The sequence below is a fragment of the Lissotriton vulgaris genome, chromosome 1_1 (assembly GCF_964263255.1).
Source record: "Lissotriton vulgaris chromosome 1_1, aLisVul1.2, whole genome shotgun sequence".
Taxonomy (NCBI): Eukaryota; Metazoa; Chordata; class Amphibia; order Caudata; family Salamandridae; genus Lissotriton; species Lissotriton vulgaris.
In genome coordinates, this window is record NC_141685.1 from 1010480882 (window position 1) to 1010502498 (window position 21617).

Below are 21617 nucleotides of genomic sequence, written 5' to 3' on the forward strand. Positions count from 1 at the left end.
ATATTATAAATTAATTTTATTAATTCCTTCTATTCGACAGTATTCAAATGAAATTTAATACCTTCTTAATTATGTGTACTGTATATGTATTATTTATTGTGTATTGTGATAGTTTTTAGTATTGTATGTGCTTTTATGACTCACTGTTGAATAAAGCTTATTGAAATCGTGGTATTCACCGGCTGTAGTGCTAGGCTGGCGGAAGAGAACACTCTAGTTCCAAAGGTATCCAGCCTCTTGGATTCCCTATCCAGTGAAGGGGAAGGGAATGTACCAGGGTTGATTCAGGAACTGGAGGCCCCAATCACCAAGCTCTCCAGAATGAGGAATCTGGGCTCCCCTAGAGTGGGGCAGTGGCAGCAGGCAACTGTCCTGTGCATAGGAGCCCCTGTGTAATGCTTGGACCAGGCCCATAGGAGGATGTTGGTGAGAGCTTAGTTAAAGCAGAGCCAGGGTTTGGAGGGGACAGTTCCCGGCTGAAGTACTTCTGTAAAGACTTTAGTCTAGACTGCCACTGAGGGCAGCTGAAGGTCCAAAACTTCAGCTGTCCTATGCACCACCTTAGTGAAAGAGGCCTCTCCTCTGTAGCTACAGTTGGAGGGGAGACCAACTGAGGGTCAGATTAGTTGCCTTACCCATTGGCATCTGCTAGATCCTCATACCTGGTGTCCTCAGTATCATTAAATGGGTGGTGATATTCATCAATGCTGCCACACTATTTATCTCCTGTACCAGGCCTGTCAAAGTCAGAAGGCCCTGGCTCCGACCCAGAAGGCATGACTCTGGACAGTGCCAGAACCGGCCTCATGCAGCGCCAGTCCTGCTCCATCTCGGATATAAGAGATGGAAAAGATCAGAAGAGAAGAGAGAATGAGAAGAGAGGGGGAAATAATAGAAAAGAAGGAGGTGGGAATAGAGAAGTAGAACATGACCAGTTACAGGAAAGGATGATAATGGAAAATAGGACCAAGGTTAGAGATGACCATATGTTCAACCAACAGCAATGTCACTTCTTGAAATTGAAAATGCCAATAGCAGGTATTTTATTTATAATGCAGTACTTGTTTTCTGCTTAAAAGAGCCAGAACCCTACCACTGAAATTAAAATTAGTTTATGGTTAGGATTTATTTGTTTATGTATTCTTCTCACCTCCCTGCTTGCTACAAGACTACAGAAATTAGTAGGCCTGCCATAGATTATTTTCCTTAAACTATATATACTCCTGGTTGCCCAGAAACGTTTTCAATTCCATTTAGTATTTGATGTTACCTTTTTACTCTTACTAGTAGCCACTTTCATGCATTTATCATTCTTTCTTCTGTTGGGCTGGTACTGAACATGTTCTTAGTCGTATTGCATGACTCCTACACCTCATGAAATAAAATGTGAATAAAAGATAATTATTGCCACCCACCTCAATGGTATTGATTTTATCAACCATGGAAGAATAAAAGGCTAGTCAGGGCTACTAGAATTCGAACTTAAAGGAAAAGTTAGGAAAACCTAGATCCCTGCAGGGAATGCATTAGTCCACCCAACCTCACAGAAGGTCTCTTACAGCCATCTTTAAAATTTCCACTGACATAAATTGAAGGGGAGTACAAGCAAATTTGAAAAATAGCTTTTATTTTAGTAAAGTGCATTACTATTTAGTATTCTATAGATACCAATGTTTATGGGTAACTTGTAAGTTTTGGCATTTAGTTTGTGTTATTGTGGTACCTTGGATAATCACACTTCATGCTCAGTTCCTGTATTTCCAGTTATGGTCAACATATTTCCAAATATGGGCTCAGTTTCAGGACTTGGGAGGGCCTAAGTATATCACAGAAACAGAATTTTTGCAGGCAGCTAAAACTTGGCAGTGTTATTTAGAATGATTGAAATACAGATTCAACATTCTGTCTGTTACAAACTGACTACAAGAAAGTTGATTCATGTACTAAGTGCCTGATTTAGAGTTGGCGGACAGGGTACTCCATCGCAAATATGACGAGTACCCTTTCTGCCAAACCCTTGGTCCGCCTGCCTTAGTTAGAAACAGATTAAATACTTCCTTCAATGGTCCGGCCGGGTATGACCTGAAATCCTACACCCTACCAGTTCTAATGGCTTCATGTGTCACACAACAATATGAACGCTGCTAAGATTCTTAAAAGGAGAACCTTGAACCCACTGTAAGCATTGTTAAGACTTCTTATGCTGAGAACAGCAATATTTGAAAGTGAACTTAAAATGCATTAGTGGCTGTATATCTTTGAGAATAACAGCCCCACCATATCATGGTATTGTACAAGAAGAGTGAAGGAAACCCCCCACAAGTAATTTTGACTCAGCTCTGAAGATAGCTGCACCTCCTCTTAGCCCCTGCAGAAGTTTGGGTCTAGTTGCGCCCTTGACCCAGACAATATTGTGCTAAAACCCATAATTTAGTCTACCATCTTCAAGGACAGTGACCCGAAAGACAGACGTGCCCCCCCAGAAACCTCCCCGCTCTTGGACTAAAACTGATACAGTTATTGTGAAAGGCAGCATTCCTTTGTTCTTAGAGTTCAAAAGGCAGGCCCGGCTTTAGGGTGGTGTGACTGGCGCAACCACACCTGGCACTGAGCAAGGGGGCGCTGTGTTGAGAAATAACATGATTTAAAGCACCAGTCAGTGTTCCTTCTGCATCCAGCAATTTTCAGGAACCAATAAAAATGTCAAGATAACTCAGGTGATTAATGCATCAGCTGGAGAAATTAGTTTGGTCTAGTGGCAGTTTTAACTCGTAATAAGTCGGTTAATATACCTGCTACAAGGAATGTGTATCATTACAGAACTATATTTTATGTAGGCTGCTCAGTGAGTTACTACTTTGAGAATTTTGAGAATTTTTTTTCTCGTGGAGAAGTGTGGCTCACCGGTTAGAGGAGGCAGTCCCTGATGCACAAGTTACTACTTGTGTAACGATATATCTGTAAGAGACATTAGTTAGTGATAGATTCCTTACCTTAGAATATCCCCAGGCAACAGACTGGATCCGGAATTTTTTTGCGTAGCAATACCCCTGCGCGTCGGTAGGCGTCGTCTGCGGCTCCGCGTCCGTCATCGGCGTCGTTAGCGCCGGAATGACATAGTCGGAGTACTTAGACGCCGCACATGCACGCTGACGTCAGTTCTGATACACAGCTTTTCCGCGCCAGATATGCAGAGCCACGATAGAACCAACACTGGTGCCATGAAACTAGGGCCCTGAAAGGGGATGACCTTAACCCTAGATATCGGTTCGCAGAACGGGGAGGATCGGTGGGTCGGTAAGGAATCTATCACTAACTAATGTCTCTTACAGATATATCGTTACACAAGTAGTAACTTGTGCATCTGAAAGAGACACGTTAGTGATAGATTCCTTACCTTAGAATAGATACCCCAGCAAAACCAAGCCAGCTGTGGAGAAGTGTGGCTCACTGGTTAGAGGAGGCATACCCTGAAGCAGAGGTCAGACCCGGGACAGGGGTTCAATTCCCGACGCGGCAGGGTCTTGAGCCCAATTGTCCATGGACTCGATAATTCTCGCTTCGGTGCCCACTCTAATCATGGGTTCACACTCTGCAACTCTGGGCATTAAGCTTGCTTAATCTCCACAACGGCCCCCCCGCGGCGGGATGCCTGGCCTTCACCTTGGGGATGCCCAGTACGGGTTATCTCACAGGGAAAGGCCAGGACGGGTTCCCAATGCAAGCGCCGAGATGCCCAAGGGTAAGTCGAGCGCTATATAAGACCTCACAAAAAAAAAAAAAAAGGTGGTGGGTCTGCGAACCAATATCACACCAGAAAGTCCTAGAGGACGGAACGGCCAAAGAAGCCATCCCTCCGGACTTGACTGTCCAGGCAGTAGTGTCTTGCGAACGTGTGCAGCGAGGCCCACGTAGCTGCCTGGCAAATGTCCTGTAAGGGGACTCCTCGGCCCAAGGCAGTTGTTGTTGCCGTGGCTCGGGTGGAATGAGCCCGCAATCCAGCAGGGGGCTCCTTTTTGGCCATGGAGTAACATGCCTGAATACACAAGATGATCCACCACGAAGTGGTCCTCTTGTGTACTGACTTTCCCTTCTTCGTGCCCACGTAACCAACAAAGAGTTGGTCATCCACTCGGAACTGGCGTGTGCGATCTCGGTAATAAGAGAGCGCACGTTCTGGGTCCAGGCGGTGGAGCCTCTCTTCCTCTTTCGAGGGATGCAGAGGCGGAAAGAAGGTGGGCAAGGTGATGGACTGCCCGATGTGGAAGGCCGTGACAACCTTGGGCAGAAAGGAAGGTCTTGTCCGCAACACCACCTTGTCCGGATGAACAGAGAGGAAAGGTGGAGTAGAAGAAAAAGCCTGGAGCTCACTCACTCTCCTGGCAGAGGTGATGGCAACCAGGAAAGCAGTCTTCAGGGTAAGAAGACGGAGAGGACAGTTATGGAGCGGCTCAAAGGGAGCACACATTAGATAAGTGAGTACAAGATTCAAGTCCCACTGGGGCATCACAAAGGGAACATATGTGTGATGCCCTTCAGAAATCTATTTACTATGGGGGACTTGAGTAAGGAAGGCTGATCAGGTAGCCTTAAGAAGGCGGAAAGAGCAGAAAGGTACCCCTTAAGAGTGCCCAGAGCAGAGCCCTGCTGGGCAAGGGAAAGAAGGAAGAGCAGAACTTCAGAAAGGGGTGCAGAGAGAGGGTCCACAGCCTTTGCTGTGCACCATGCCACAAATCTATTCCACCTGCAGGCGTATACCGACTTTGTGGAGGGACGCCTGGCTGCCAGAATGATATCACAGACTTCGGGAGGCAAGTCAAATGGCCTCAACTGTCGCCGCTCAATCTCCAAGCTTGTAGGTGGAGACTGGACAGGTTCGGGTGCAGGACCGTCCCCTGCTGCTGCGACAGAAGGTCCTCCCGAAGAGGCAGACGAATCGGGGGATCGACTGACATGCTGAGTAGCTCGGGATACCAGTATCTTCGTGCCCAGTCCGGAGCCAGAAGGATAACCTGGGCCCGGTCGCGCCTGATCTTCTTCAGCACTCTGGGCAGAAGTGGTACAGGCAGAAAGGCGTACAATAGACTGCAACTCCACTCGCGATGAAAAGCGTCTCCGAGCGAGTGCCGCCTTGGAAATTCCAACGCGCAGAAATGATGACATTGCGCGTTCTCTTCTGTGGCGAATAGATCTAACCAAGGCTCTCCCCATTGCTGAAACGTCCGAGTTCAGATGCCATTCGTGATCCATCATGCACCGACAGCTGAGTTTGTCCGCCCTGGCATTCAGAGAGCCTGCCAGGTGTTGAACCACTAGGGTCACGCCCTGATGTTCCAGCCACTGCCAGAGGCGCAGAGCCTCCTGGCATAGGGTCCACAACCCCACCCGCCCTGTTTGTTGCAGTACCACATGGCGGTGGTGTTGTCCGTGAACACTTGCACTACACTCCCCCAGACAGAGGGGAGGAATGCCTTCAGTGCTAGACAAATCGCCCGCAGCTCCAAAAGGTTGATATGGAGCCGGGACTCCGTCGGAGACCAGAGGCCTCTGATCTCTGCCTCTCCCATGTGGCCTCCCCAGCCCTGGAGGGATGCGTCCGTCACAACCACGTGCTCCGGGTGGGGTACGGAGAGGGATCTGCCACTGACCCAATCGCGGTCCGTGAGCCACCACTGCAGTTGTCTCGCAGTGCCCTCCGAGATCAAGACATGATCGGACAAGTTGCCTTGATGCTGGGCCCACTGAAACTTCAGGTCCCACTGCAGAGCCCGCATCCGCCACCGGGCGTGATACACCAGAAGGATGCAGGAGGCCATCAGCCCCAGAAGCCGCAGAGTCAACCTGACCGAGACTCGGGATAACGGCTGAAATATGGGAATCAGAGCCTGTATATCCCGAACCCGCTGTTCGGGAGGGTAAACCCGAAACTGCGCTGAGTCGAGAACCGCTCCGATGAAGAGGAGCTTCTGAGAGGGACACAGGTGCGACTTCGGCACATTGATGGAGAACCCCAGCAAATGCAGGAGGTCGGCCGTAGTCTGGAGGTGGCTGACGACTGTCTGGGGCGAGCCCGCCTTCAACAACCAGTCGTCTAAGTAAGGGAAGACTGACACCCCTAACCTGCGCAGATGAGCTGCGACCACCGCATCACCTTCGTGAACACCCGTGGGGCGCTGGTAAGGCCGAAGGGGAGCACGGTAAACTGAAAGTGCTCTTGGCCTACCATGAACCGCAGGTAACGCCGGTGGGCCGGCAGGACGGGGATGTGGAAATAAGCGTCCTGCAAGTCCAACGCTACCATCCAGTCTTCTGGGTCCAGGGCAGCTAGGACCTGAGCCAAAGTCAGCATCTTGAACTTCTCCTTCCGGAGGAAGCCGTTGACGTTCCGCAGGTCCAAGATAGGGCGTAGGCCCCCTTTGCCCTTCTTGGGTACCAGAAAGTAGTGGGAGTATAATCCACACCCTACTTCTGGCCCAGGAACGCGCTCAATGGCCCCCTTGGCCAAGAGGGCCGTGACTTCCTCTTGCAGAAGTTGTAAGTGATCCCCCGACATGCGGTGGCATTGTGGTGGCATGGATGGAGGGGTCGCCTCGAAGGGGAGGGAGTAGCCCCTTCGGACGATCTGCAGCACCCACCTGTCCGACGTGATAGTGCGCCAGTGGGAGAGGTGATGGCGAACCCTGCCTCCCACAGGCGTCACATGGGCCTGAAAACTCGGACTAGGAAGGTTTTGAGGCGGGTGCTGTGGAGGGAGGTGTGGACTGGCCTCGCCGTTGTCCCCGACCGCCGCCACGGCGGTTTCCACGGCCGCCACCGCGCTGTTGAACATTTTGCGGCACGTGGCTGGCAGCACGTGTGGGGGCACCCCTTCCGTGGCCACGAAAGGAGTGAAAGGCACCCAGTTGCTGGCGAGGGGCCGAGAGGCCCAAGGACTTGGCCGTAGCCCTGTAATCCTTAAAACGTCCCAGCGCATGGTCTGCCTTGTCGCCGAAGAGGCAACGGCCATCGAACGGCATGTCCAGAAGTGTGGCCTGGACATCGGCCAAGAAGTTGGCGGACCTCAACCAGGCGTGGCGTCGAACCACCACCGTCGTTGCCATTGCCCTGCCCAGTGAGTCCGTGGTATCCAGCCCCCACCGGATGGAATAACGTGCTGCATCTCGGCCCTCCGCAAGGGTTTGGGCGAGTTTAGCCCGGACCTCCTCCTGACATTGTGGCAGCACGTCCGCAACCGCGTTCCACAGAGTGTGGGTGTAGCGGCCCAAGAGACAGGCGGTATTGACAGACCGCAGCCCTAGGCTAACAGACGAGAACACCTCCTTCCCGAACTGTTCGTATCTCTTGGATTCCCGGTCGGGTGGAGCCGACGGGAATGCGGTTTGGGAATTAGAGGCCTGAATGACCAGGCTCTCGGGGTGGGATGGGTGGACAAAAAGCATGGGTCGCCCAGGGCCGGGCGGTAGCGTCTGGCCACGTTCCTATCCTTAGGCGGACCTGTGGCGGGCTTGGACCAGGTACCCACAAGAACGTCACACAAGGCCTCATTGAACTGCAGCAGAGGCTCGCTGGAGCTTGACTGCGGTTTGAGGACCTCAGTGAGGAGGTTAGTCCTCACGGCCGCGACGGGGAGCTCAAGGTGTAAGGCTTTGGCCGCCCTCGTCAACACTACACTATATGTAGACCCCTCCTCCGAAGCCACGGTCAGAGGGGAGACAAATCCAGTGTCTGGCGAAGTGTCAACACCACTGGCCTCCCCAAGCTCATATGCCCAGTCCTGTTGAGACTGGCACTCCAGTGCCAGAGGGTCCTCAGACCCCTCCCAATCTTCCTCGTCACCCGTTTTCTTATAAAACAGGATCAGTAGACGGGGCCTCCTCATGGAAATAAAAATCTCCATAGGCCGTCGGAAGCAGCGCCCAGCGGCGTCGTTCCGGCGCCAGAGTCGGACCATAGGGAACATTGGGGACGGCGTCCACAGTGGGCGCCGGGGGCGACACCCGTGGGGCCGGCGCCGGTGAGGTCGACCAGCGATGATCCGGATCCGGAAGCGGACCCAATGAGGTCCTGCGGCGCCGGGACCGAAGTCGCCGGCGGCGTCGAGGCCGAAGCACCCGACGGCGTCAGGGCCGAAGCACCCGACCCGCTAGGGCCTCCGGTCGGGACCGTTGGGCCCGGAGGCGCCACAGAACCCGACTGAGGAGGGAGGGACCTCATGGCCATGAGGTACCGCTCAAACTCCTCCGGCGTCGCACCGTGCCCAGGGACCCGAAGGTGTGGGGCAGGCGGCGACGCTTGCGACTCCCCCGGAGCCGCGTGGTCGGTGTCGCCTGAGCCCCCGGCCACATTGTGCGAGCGTCGGGGTGGGTCGGAGGAACAATGACGTCTCTCTGACCTCTCATGCCTCTTACCTGAGGTCTTGGACCCTGACGACCGGTGTCCACTCCCGGAGCTGTGATGACTCCGACCCCGCGACCTGTCCCTCGACCTCCCGTGGGACCGGGACCTGGAGCGGCACGGGGCCGACTCCCGGAGCTCGAGCCGCTTGCGGGACCGCTCCCGCCTAGCCTTCGACGTCAGAGCCCGGCAGTCGGAGCAGGTGCGGTCGTCATGATTGAGGCCTAAGCACTTCAGGCACCGGCGATGGGGGTCCGTGACCGACATCAGTCGGTCGCACTTCGAGCAGGGTTTGAACCCGGGCATCCCTACCGGCACCGATAGAGTCGAAGACTCGAAGAAAGATAATGATCAAAAAGATCAAAAAGTTCAGTCAAAAAATGACTAGGGGTAGAGCTTCTCCGGATCTGCGCCAGCTGGCGCAGAAAAAAGAAGAACTGACGTCAGCGCGCATGGGCGGCTTCTAAGTACTCCGACGATGTCATTCCGGCGCTAACGACGCCGACGACGGACGCGGAGCCGCAGACGACGCCTACCGACGAGCAGGGGTATTGCTACGCAAAAAAATTCCGGATCCAGTCTGACGCCTGGGGATATTCTAAGGTAAGGAATCTATCACTAACGTGTCTCTTTCAGATGCAGAGGTCAGACCCGGGACCAGGGTTCAATCCCCAACGCGGCAGGGCCTTGAGCTCACTATGTCCAAGGAATCGATAATTCTCGCCTCGGTGCCTACTCGAATCGTGGGTTCACACTCTGCAACTCTGGGCAATAGCTTGCTTAATCTCCACTACGGCCCCACCGCGATGGGATGCCTGGTCTTCTTCACCTTGGGGATGCCCAGTAGGGGTAATCTCGCAGGGAAAGGCCAGGACGGGTTCCCAAAGCAAGCGCCTTGAGACCTTACGGTGAAAGGCGCTATATAAGAACGTATGATTTACGATTTATATTTACAGAGATCTCTTTGTTACTTGCAGATCATAAGCCACAATCCTAGTATAGCACAGTGACCCATGAATTGCCCTCAAAGAGCTGCATGCAAACTGCATGGTACAGGATTGAATGTTGTTTTTTTCCACAGTGCTACATCAGCTTAATGTTGATTTGGGTAGAAATACATTCTTATTAACAAAGTCAACCCCAACCACTGTGGTAGGAATTCAATCCTGAGTTTGTGATTCTCCAGACCAACTATTCCTAAAATATACTGCCTACTAGTATGGATGACACGTGACCTCCTTGTCTTATGTAACATGTCCTAGAGGCTGATTAAAACATGTATAATTCACTGTCTCTGTATGTGTGTGTGATGTAAAGTGCTCTGACTCTCTACACCGATATGAGTAGCGCTATAAAACAAATAAAATGCCTGCGAGAGAGGGGCTATGGGGAGATCAGAGACACTGTTGGAGGCTGGTAGTAAGGGAAATCGTGGAGAAGAAGGTCATGGGGTGGGAGGGGGGCTGTAATCACACCGAAATCCATTGAATCACGCGCTCTTTGGCTCCTCTGCAGGAACTCAGGTAAAAGATACACAAATAGGGTCAGAGCGTCACTCACCTGGTAGGTGTACATCAGGCCCGGATGCTGCGGGTTCAACAGGTGGGCACAGTGCTGGTCACACAATCCACAGGAAGGCACCTGTGCAGGGCTCGAAGACCGTTCCAGGTGCACACCGTGTGCCCGAGGGGTTTGGAACATCTAGAGAAGAAGGACGTAGGGGTCACAACAGAGGCCACAGCAGTAGAATCTGGCTTGAAGTGTTTTGATAGTGTTCAGAACCCCCATATAGACCTGTACTCAGTACTGAGACCAACTCCAGAGTCCAGACACTACTGAGCCAGCGGCCCTCTCTCACACCTCACGTGCCACCTGCACCTCCTCCTGTGGCTCCTCGGCGGAACCAACCACAATTGCCCAAGTGCATTTCTGTCCTTTCGAGGCGAACCCCCATAGCTTCCCTACAGAACCTTCCAGGACCACTTTACGCACAGGCAACGCTTTGCTGACGCACTCCTATCCTCATGTATTACAAACCGGACTGCCAACAAGCCTCACCCCTGGCCTCTATGCTGCCCGCAGCTGCTCCTGCCAGTAAAATAATGGAACTTGTACATGGTTCTGCCAGAAGACACACCCCCCCCCCGCAATTTTTTTCCATTAGTTATGATGGACTGTATGTATGCTGTACCTTGTCACACCGAGAACACCGGAAAGAGGACTTCAGGAAATGCAGGGGCGATCCTTGGTGCCCAGCACGTTTCTCCTGGCATCGGGGCGTCCACAGGGTACGCCCCTCCCCCTGGGGTTCCAGCACAGGCAGCTTGACCTTTTGAGGCAACTCTCTTTCCGCCGAGCTGGGATAACTGGCCAAAGGGTAGGGTTTGAACAGGACTCCCGTGGCTCCCATAATGCCTGCAGTGATACAGAGAACATTCACAGATATCAGAATAGCTCAGGCCATCTTGGCCCTTGTTCCTCCATATTCAAAACTGACCAGGAACTCTTCTCCTCAGACTGTCCAGGCTGGACACTGCACCCACCATGAATGCAGAAAAATTAGACAGAAGGAAAAAAAGGGCCTGCTGTGTGTGGCGGACAATTCTTCAGCAGAGTAACTCGGATTATGGAGTTTTTTTTCTTAAGTTGCTGTTAATTTTTTGAGGATTTCTGTGGCATTTGCTAAGTATTTCCCTTTTTTATATATATAAGTGCTTAGTGGCGTTTATTTAGCTGGCTAACCAAAAACTGCGTTTTTCAAATATTTACAAAACATGTTGCTTTTGCAGTTATTGCTATAAAACACATATTTAAATTAATAGAGAAGTAGTGCAAGATATGATGTGTCTTTCCACTGGCAGTGTGTCCAATGAACTTTTAGAAAACTGTGCTGAGCACTGACGTCCGTGTATTGCACTCTCCCTGAGACTCTCGGCTCTCTCACATCTCATGAACTCACACACACCCTCTTGGGGATCAGTCTGCTTTACAGGACTATTAGTGGATTAAGAAAGTAAGACGGTTTAGCATTCTAATGTTGTAGTGAACATATTTCTGGTCACAAAGGGAGGGGTTGTCCTTCGCCTACTCCTTATTAAATATTAAGATATTTTAGGGGTGGTGAATATTGCCAACAGCATAGTATCTTGGGAAATGTTTGCACTCTTTATTACACCAGATTCATGTGTTGCCCTGTATCTAAAACTCTTGAACCCTAGTGCTTACAGCATACTTAGTATTACTTTTCTGCACTCTGCCAGATTACATGAAAGAGGTGCAGCTGTTGTTGCATGGGGGATCTTAGCTGCCATGTCTTCCCATGTCATGTGTTACTATTTAAATCAGTCCTGGCTTTTTAACCAACATCACATTGTATTCTGGGGCTTGACAATTTGATCAGTTATTATAGGTTTAAACCTAAAGCAGGAAAGCCTAGTTAATGTAATTATAAGACTTTTCTTTTAACTATATATGGAATGGAATGGTCAATAATAAAGAATTTGAACAGTACAGAATAACTATGTTTACTTGGAATAGGATTTCAATAATTATGTAAAATATAGAACTTCCCTGGTGATAGGGGTTGGTTAGCACTGACTGTGTGCTCAAAGTGAAGTCATGAGGAATACACAAAAAGTGATGGATTGAATTCCTGGCTTAATCTACTGAATCTCTGCCACTGGTAATTATGCATCCCGCATCCCTCACAATTATGAAGTAGTACCTTCGGCAGCAAGACACGGCCAGATGTCCACAGGATTGTGCTCCTTGAAGAAATGTTGTTTGAGGGGAGTAAAGGGGTAGACGACCCTCTCTGCAGAGCTTTTATTGAGGTGTTCAGTTCCAGGGTACAGCAGTGGCGGGCCATAGTTGGGTCCTGAGCAGGCGGTTCCACTTCTGCCTGCGTCAAGATCTTTGGGAGATGATTCTAGGTGAGAAGAGTATGCAGTTATGCACAGGGTGACAACCCCCCTTCACCATCATGTGTAAAGATAGCCCTAAACATTTCCACAATCAAAAAGAAATTCAGGTGATGAGATGAATTTTGCAATTAATAGAATAGTGGAAGAACCAGGAGGGTCGTGGTCCTCCGATCAGTGGGAAACCTTAACACAACTAAACATATTATCCAGGATTTAAGCATTTCTTGGGTTTTGTAAGGTACATTAGTTGACACAACCGTGTATTGTAGACCACTGCATACCACCACCACAAACCACAACCACAGAAGCACTGTGTGACCGTCTCAGGCTCTGTTATAATGACAGAGAGCTGAGGCAGAAACATTGAGATGGTGGGTTTCTCACTATTGTTACCAACTGCACTCTACTTGTCACACATTTAACTAAAATACCAATGGTTATTCTTTTTCTTCCCTTCCCACCTACCAAAATTCACTCTGCCATCGAATACCGGATGCGGCCTGATGTTGCCAAGCATTAACCTGTCATGGGTAAAACTATCTACTTTCCCTTGTTCATTGCATGAAGCAATACGCTTCACAAACTTCTTTCTCAAGAGGCTCTATTCATTTTTTCCTGCTCAGCACTAGCAGAATCTGTTCACACCTCACACTCTCCCTCTCGCAGAGCTCCTTACACCTTTCAGTGTTTGCTGTGCTTGCTTGACAAATCTCAATGATTGCCTGCAGTGTCCCTGCAACTCTTTGCTTTGATGCACCACATGATTGCTTATAACACGATTCCCTTTTTAGGTCGAAGCCTACCAGACAGTGCAGCTGTCTGGTTTGCTAAAGACATTCAGAAAGCATCCTTGGAAATGCATTCCACCCATTGCTTATCATTGGCTTTGTAGTTTGTAAGTCACATTTTCTGGCTTTATTTCTTTTAGGCTGTCCAGCTGTTTGTTCCACCCAAGGAGAAAAGCTTTATCACACCAACTCCCCTTGTATTCTTCCACGAGTGCTTCTTTCTGCAAAAAGGCCTGTAAATCTTGTTCTTATCTTGTCACATTTGCTGTGCATGCAGTCAAATGTCAGGCTCTGTTTTCCGAAGAACCTTGGTGTTTACTTTTCTTTTTCTCACTTCAAAGTAACAGGATTTATGTGACAATCTGGCTGGATACTGGGGGTCGGAAAGGTTTTTTTTCTAGCAAACAACAGCATTTAAATGAACTGTGCAAGTATCTCAGAATATATCAGAATTAGATTCACAAATTAACCACATTTATTTTATATTTAGAAAGTGTGTTGGAAACAAATAATTTAATATGATCAGTCAAACCATTACACTAGGTGATGGCATTTCCACACATTATCGTTTGTGCGCTGTATAGTTGTTAATAAAACTGTATGTCTGTGCAAATGTAATGGTCATTTCAATTGAAAATGTGTTGCATGTAATGGCAGTGTGCTACCCCACCATACATACTCCACTCTACGTGACTCTACTCTGCACCACTCCATGTCACTGCAATCTACTGTGCACCACCCGGCTTTACACCATTCCAGTGCACTCTGGTCCACTGCACTCCACTCTGCACCACTTGACTCCATGCCATTGCACTCTACATCTCTCTACTCTACTCTGTATAGCTTTCCTCTATGCCAGAGGTCTTCAATCTGTGGGGCCCGACCCCCAGGGTGGCTGTGGAGTCCTGGGAAGTGGGTCGCAGATTCCCCAGCTTCACTTGTCCCTGCAATCCAAAACGTTTGCTTTCCTTTTGGAAAAAGACACCTGTCCTGGGGTGGCTAATTTAGATCGTTGTCAGCTGCTTGCCTGAAGGAAATGCAAATGTGCCTATCAGTTAACCTGCAAGTGTAAAAGATGCTTGGGAGCAGTTCTGGCTTTAGTTAATCTAGTCACTCCAAGCTTTGTGATGATAAAGATTTGTTTTTTGGCATGGTAGTGCAAAGAGTTAACAACTGGACTGAGAAGTGCTTGCTTTTAATTTTAACTGCATTTACACAGCCTTTAGTACCCCTAAACATGTGTTGAAGGGATAGTTATGTAAAACAAAAGTGCATTACATTTGCTCTGGTATTACTAAAATCTAAATTTTGGAAGCACCATTTTATCGTAAAACTATTTGCATGTTTCGCAGCATTCTAACACTGTGTGTAATGCAAGTATAAAATAAAGACTTACATTTTCACAGTGCTTTCTGTCACAGGCTGAGAGCTTGTAGGGCTAAAAATACACATCATTGTTCTCCACTGCATCAATCAAAATGTAATTATGTGCCTCTCTGGTCACACACAGACCTCTGCAGTGCATTAACTAATAGAAGTTTCGTAATGTACTAAAGTGCATTTCCCACTGAGTAACATCTTTTTAAATTTATTTTTCATTTACGCTACCCATTATTTTACATGTAGATATCTAATGGTGAAAGACCTAAAAAAGTACAGAATATTTTGGTGCTTATTTATGAGAGGTTTGCATCGACGGGTGATCACTTTTTTTGACACTCCTGAGGCACAAGTGTCTCAACCATACCTATGAGGCACTACAAAGTCACCCTGCATGGCTTTGCATGGCCTCATAGAAATGGAGTGAGACATAGCAGTGCAAGTCACTGCGTTGCCTTACTCTTCATCAAGGAGGTGTTCCATGGGCTTTGCGTGGGGTTCCCACACAACATCCATAGATTTTGATTCTGCTGCATATTTACAAAATCACGAAACATAGGGCAGCTCCAAAAATGGATGCCTTCCTAGCGGAGGTGTAATAAGGAAAAATGTTTGAATTTCTCCTCATTTCTTTCATCTTTCCATGTGTGCTGCATTCTGCTGCTCGTATAGAAAGAGGAAAACTCCTCTCAGGATTGTTTTTGTGAAGGAAGGTGCCTCTCTCTGTACAAAAACAATTCTGCCTATGTTGGTGCTAGGCAGCAATTTGTGCGCCAATGCAAGGGAAAAGGACAGGAATACACTGTATATTATAAATATAGTGCATCCCTGCCCTTTCACATTGGAATAGGGGAGCGCAGCAAGAAGACTTGCAGCGCTGCCCTATGCCAATTCCTCATAAATGAGGCCCTTCGTTTTTAGCTTCATTTTGACTAAACCCCACCCTTAGTACGGTATGCCCAGACGTGGGTCCCTTGCTCATTTTGCCACTGGATTAAGCTAGCCTGGCTGATGAGGGCTGTTAGCTTGAAACCGGTCCCAGGATGCTTGTTTCTGGTCCGGGGAAGACATGGCTTGGCAGTTCGGGCTGGACTGTTCCCATGAGGCACAGAGTCAAGACTGATATGCATGGAGCTGTGTCTGAACTGAGGTGGCTAAGTGAGCTAAAGAACGATGATGGAGTCAACCTAGATCTGTGACTGGGGGTGAGTGTCTGAAAAGTTTCAGCGCGCCGTCCATCATCTCCTTGTGTTTGCTTTGTAAACCCCCACACTTACTGACCTTTGGTTTGCTAAACACTGTTATTATTTCCCCATCGTAAAAATTATTTGCTGTGGGAATTAGGGGCGTTGTCGATGATGAGGAGTACCAGATTCTAGACATTTTTGTCAGAAGGGGTTCCTCCCGCCTAAAAATGTTTGACAAGGGGGTCTCACTATCAAAACGTTTAAAGACCTCTGCTCTGTGCCAATCCACTCTACACCACCCTACTCTGCCCCACTCTACATAACTGCACTCCAGACTCTACACCATTGCATTCTTATATAACACTCTTATCTACACCACTGCATTTTACGAGGCTGCCTGGTATGCCACTGCTCTCTACACCCCTATATTCTGCAATAGTCAATGCCAAAGTTCTCTGTGCCATTCTACTCTACCACATCAGTCCACTTTACTGTATTTCACTCCACTATAAGCCACTCTATTCAACTTCACTCTATGCCACTCCAATACATGGCACACTCTGCCACTCCACTCTTCACCATTCCTCTCACCAACGTACTGTAAAGCGCTCTGATATCCTTCGGGATCTTGTTCGCGCTATATAAAACTTTAAAAATATGACACTCCCTGCCACTCCCCGCCATGCCACAAACATTTAGTCATGGCTTAAAAAATTGGCAAAGCCAACAGCTCTTGCAAAGGCGAGACCTATTGGTTGTGCCAATGCTTGTTACAGCACAGCTGTCAGCAAGACGTTTTGTTGTCACCTGAGTGGGCTGTGGATCCACCCAGTGGATTATCACTCTCTCACCTTGTGCTATTACTTATTTGGTATATCATCCCACCTGTCAGTAAGTGCTTTGAATACATCAGGGACTACTTTACATATGGAAATTACAGTTCACTGTTTGTCATTTCCAATTATGCATCTCCTATATGCATTATATGCAAACAGCAATCCTTTTTGATACTTTTATACAGTGCTTAATTTGTAAAAAGAAAAAAAATAAGTGCCAGGGCTCTCGTCAGGAGGCCACTGCAGCTATTACCACCCATTTCCCTTGCAGCGCTGCCAATGACAGCACCAACACAACTACCAGTCATCAAACTCCTACTAGTGCGACAATTCCGACTATTTGAGACCCCCAAAACTACAGAAATGGTTTGTGCTGCAGATATGAATAATTTTACATGTATTTTGAATGTAAATGTAAATGTGTTTCGATTTATATAGCGCAACACTTTAACCCAGGGGTCTCAAGGCGCTTGCTTAGGGAACCCATCCTGGTATTCCCCTGCGAGATACCCCGGCCAGGTATCCACAAGGTGAAAGCCAGGCATCCCGCCACGAGGGGCCGTTGTGGAGATTAAGCAAGCTATTGCCCAGAGTCGCAGAGTGTGACCCTGTGAGTCAAGTAGGCACCGGAGCGAGAATTGTCGACTCCGTGGAATTTTGAGCCGAGGCGGGGAATCGAACCCTGGTCCACGGCCGATCTAAGCTTCCGGGTCTGCCGCCTCTAACCACTGAGCCACGCTTCTCCACATTAATTAATAAACAACTGTTGTTGTGCTCATCTCTCCATTAGATACATCGCCACCACGTGGCAGATTGTCATAAATGCCGGTGTCGACAATTGAGTGAGGATAAACTGCCATCTCAAACTAACCACTGTTTTTAGAGCAGCATTAAGTAAAGCCATATGGCAGGCTTTATTGTGGTAAACATAATTTGTCCCTGTAACACAAGTAAACAGCATTTATCAAAGCCTGTGTTACATGTGTTGACTCCTGGGCTTTGCCAATGCTTATTTGAGTAATTAAGCCCTTTTTGCTTTGTATCTTATAAGTGTTTCATTATCTCCTTTACAGTGCTGTTTTTGGCTGCCAAGTTACTTCAATTTTGCTTGACGGGAATTTAGCAGCAGCAGCTGTAAACTTTTATGCAACCGGGTGCATAGTTGTTTACTTCATTGCAGTTTTAAGAAGGAGATTCAAAACATCCACCCAAGTCAAAATCAAGTGTATTTTCACGAGCGGATTATAGTAGGTCAATATTCGGTGCTAAGGTAGCATTGTATTGTATTGTAATTGCATTTATATAGCGCTTACTACCCCTGACGAGGCGTCAAAGCGCTTTTTCGGAGAGTAGCACGCTACTCCGGGACCAATAGAGGATTAGTGTTGAATTAGTATAGTGAAACATGCAAGTACATTTTAAGTGGTGGATAGGTTAGTCAGTTATTTGGATTAGGTTTCAGCCATTTAAACCTATTGAGATCAACCTATCTTGGTGTAAATATCCACTCTTGCTCTATGCCCAATGCAGGATAAGTAAGGGTCGCTTCCATGCCAGATTTTTGTAGGATAGCCATGTGACATATATTTACATACAATTAATCAAATTGAAACTAATTTGCATGGTCAGCAATCATCATAACCCTCTTGCATGGGTCTGGCTCTCATGTGCCAACACTGGGCACCGCTGTGCTGTGTGTCCACACTGGAGGTTCGCATTCTTTGCTTCTGGATCTCGTGGCAGGTAGCTGTGTCTGCGTCTAGGTGAAGCTATCACCACGTCTCTTTACGGGCGCCCACATTTCAGAAAACTACCCCCGCCTTTTTTATTGACCCTTTCCTTGAAAGTGTTCATTTTCGAGAATATCTGCATTTTTTGTTAAAGACGCTTTACTTATAATTGCAACAACAAACCCAGAAAATTCATATTTCCAGTCAAGCCTCTGAAGAATTAGCTCCACTATTCCCTAAATGTTAGACTGGCACAGCTTACCCTCTCAAGTGTATGGTTTTAATCTTCTTTTATTAAGTATATTGTGGTAACTTGTTGGGAGTTAATTTGCTGTATCAATAAAAATAAAGTACTTCATTAACAACTAAATCAAGTAAAAGAAAAAAATAACATAAGGTCCTATTAATTTTTACTTTGTCCTAATTTCCAGAGTCTGCCACATTTCTCATTGAAAGCAATATAAATTTGATAGCATGGCTCATGGCAATGCAAAAACATCTTTCTTCTGGCAGCGTGTGAAGAAATCTCTCCAGTCTAGTGAGCCCTTCATATTCAATTAATCAATCAATCAGTGAATTTGTAGAGCACGCTACTTACCCGTGAGGGTCTCAAGGCGCTGATGGGAGGGGATGTTGCTACTGCTCGAATAGCCAGGTCTTGAGGAGCTTCCTGAAGGTGAGCAGGTCCTGGGTCTGCCGCAGGTGGGTGGGGAGAGTGTTCCAGGTCTTGGCGGCGAGGAAGGAGAAGGATCTGCCGCCGGAGGTAGTTCGTTGGATGCGCGGGACAGCGGTGAGGGCGAGGCTGGCGGGGCGGAGCTGGCGGGCGGGGGTGTAGAAGTTGAGTCTGTTGTTCAGGTAGGCTAGTCCGGTGTCGTGGAGTGCTTTGTGTGCGTGGCTGAGGAGCTTGAAGGTGATCCTCTTGTTGACGGGGAGCCAGTGCAGGTCTCTTAGGTGGGAGGTGATGTGGCTGTGTCGAAGGATGTTGAGGATCAGGTGGGCGGAGGCGTACTGGATGCGTTGCAGCCTTTGTAGGTGTTTGCCCGGGATTCCTGCATAGAGTGCGTTGCCGTAGTCCAGCCTGCTGCTGACGAGGGCTTGGGTCACAGTTCTTCTTGTTTCGGTCGGGATCCACTTGTAGATCCTGCGGAGCATTCGGAGGATGGTGTAGCAGGAGGAGGAGACGGCGTTGACCTGCTGCGACATGGAGAGGGAGGAGTCGAGGATGAATCCTAGGTTGCTTGCGTGGTCCGTTCTGTGAAATTCAACCTTCCCTGCCAAAGTCTGACATGATGTTAATAGTAGGCCAACAGGGTAGTCAATACATTTTAGACTATTTGTTTTCTTAAAGAAATCAAATCCTACATGTTTAGCCTCACAACATAACTCAAATATTTAATTATTGTATTTGATTTGGTCGTCCATGTTTGAACCTCCCTAGTATTTACAGCTTTATTCTTTGCTTTCTTCAACTTGTATAAAATGTTTCACAAGTAGGTCCGAGATGTCCCTATAAAGAGGTAAAATTGTTCTTCTATTCGTGCTTTCTGTGCCTTTTTTAATGCCATTCTGATAAATATCTAGATACTCGAGCTGCTGCATGGCATTGCGCGCTCACGTGCAGGTTATTGTCCATGAGCGCTGAGCACAGCTACAGTGTAATCATGTGCACGCGCACGCAGCTTCTTGTCTCGTGTTAGAGAGCGGCGCGTCATGATATTCTGCTGGAAGAAGCAGCGTAGGTTATATGTGCGCTAGAAAGCTGAGGCACAACTTTGAGCACTCATGCAGCATATTGTGCGAGTGCTGGCGAGAACTGCAGCAGGATACGGTGCACTCATATGCAATCTATTTAATACAGGGCCCTCAATGCTTGTCCTGCATTGGGATTCCAAGGGCCCCCAGTTTAACGTTCATTTGCATGTGTATTATTATTCATTTCCAGTCTAGGTTCATCTTTCGAAGTTCATCTTGCCCTTAGCGATCTGCATTCATGCACTGGTAATCACCTGTTTGCAATAATCAGTGTTTCCTGCTGGGTATTTATAAATTAATCACGCAAAACAAAGAGGCTTAATTTCTCACCTCCCTTTCTGAATTATTATTTGCCTTAAAAAGCACTAGACCCTGTAGAGAAACCTGATGTATTCCGCTATGTAGCTCCTCCGCTCAGACCTCCCTTTGACATCCTTGAGTGGTGGCTTCACAGATGGTAGGAATGTGCAGACTCTGTACAATTTCAGACCTTGGCCTCAACATCGAAATGGTCATTTCTAACCTTCTCGCAGAGGACTCTCCACGAAGAAAAACATTTGTTTAAAAGCCCATATGCAACCAGCGTCATCACTAATCAGTGCTCAGTCACATACACGCATCATGTTTTTTAGGTCTCGCCAAGCGACGCAGCGCAAGCGCTGCACACCGCCCCCTTCTGTGTCTCCTCCTTTTATTAGGAGTAACCTTAACGCGCACGTGGGACGTGTGCGAGACCAAGCTCGGGGCTAAGCCCGGGCCAAGGGCGGGCCCGTTGTAGCCCGTTAGAGACCGTTGAAGACCGGACCGGGCTCCCACCCTAAACTTTTATTGTTCAGGTTCAGCTTCTAAATCGTATGTATTTTCCCCCTGTTTTAATTTACTGCTAGGGTCTTTTGTAATTTCTATTATATGCTTTTACAGTATCTTTAGCATATTTAAAGTCTTTTACCATGTCAACACGAGGAAGCAGAAGTAAAACCGCTGCTGGGGAGGGTCAACTTATAGGCCCTCTAGATAGCTTCCTAATCAGGGCTAATTCACTCATAGATCAAAGTATCTTGTAGAGTGTCCCAAGATCTAGCCCTCGCAAAAAGATCCTCCATGGGTCACCTGGCAGATGCAAGAACACCTGAGCAGCCCAGGAATCCCGAACGGAGTGAAGCCCGAGGTCAAAGGCATAGTTTACCAAACACAGTCGATCTATCGGCCTCACAGCTCTCTGACTCACAATTAAGTCTGGATCTAGAAAAGACTCCAGACCTAGTGATTCAAACCACTCCAGAAGACATAAGGCAGTTAAGAGGGAGGAGGGGGAGGGTGCAGTAAGGAAAAAAAAAGCACCAGGACCAAAAAACCCTAAAACTTACAAAACCAATAAAGTCTGTAGCAAGACAGGGGAGAAACGACCCTGTACCCCTACGAGAGGAGATCAGCATAGTCATACGGTGATTTTACATCAAGCACCACTTGACATTCAGGGCCCTATCAGCCTAGAACTTCTGACCAATCCACCATCAAAAAATGATGTAGATGATAATAATAATAACCAACTTCTAACAAAAATTGGGGACCTACTCAAACTATTCTTTACACCATTAGAAGCCAGACTGTCCCAAATAGAAAAACA

At 48.0% G+C, this 21617-nt stretch overlaps 1 protein-coding gene across 1 annotated transcript in view; it reads right to left on the bottom strand.

Annotated features, from left to right (window-relative positions):
- The window catches only part of LOC147748411 (uncharacterized), a 58100-nt gene extending 48011 nt beyond the window's left edge, over window positions 1-10089 (bottom strand). Inside the window, exon 1 of the mRNA XM_086936429.1 lies at window positions 9955-10089. Coding sequence (XP_086792555.1) covers window positions 9955-9969 — 15 coding nt within the window. The 5' untranslated portion in view covers window positions 9970-10089. The remainder of the gene's footprint in view (window positions 1-9954) is intronic.
- Window positions 10090-21617: the final 11528 nt, after the last annotated feature.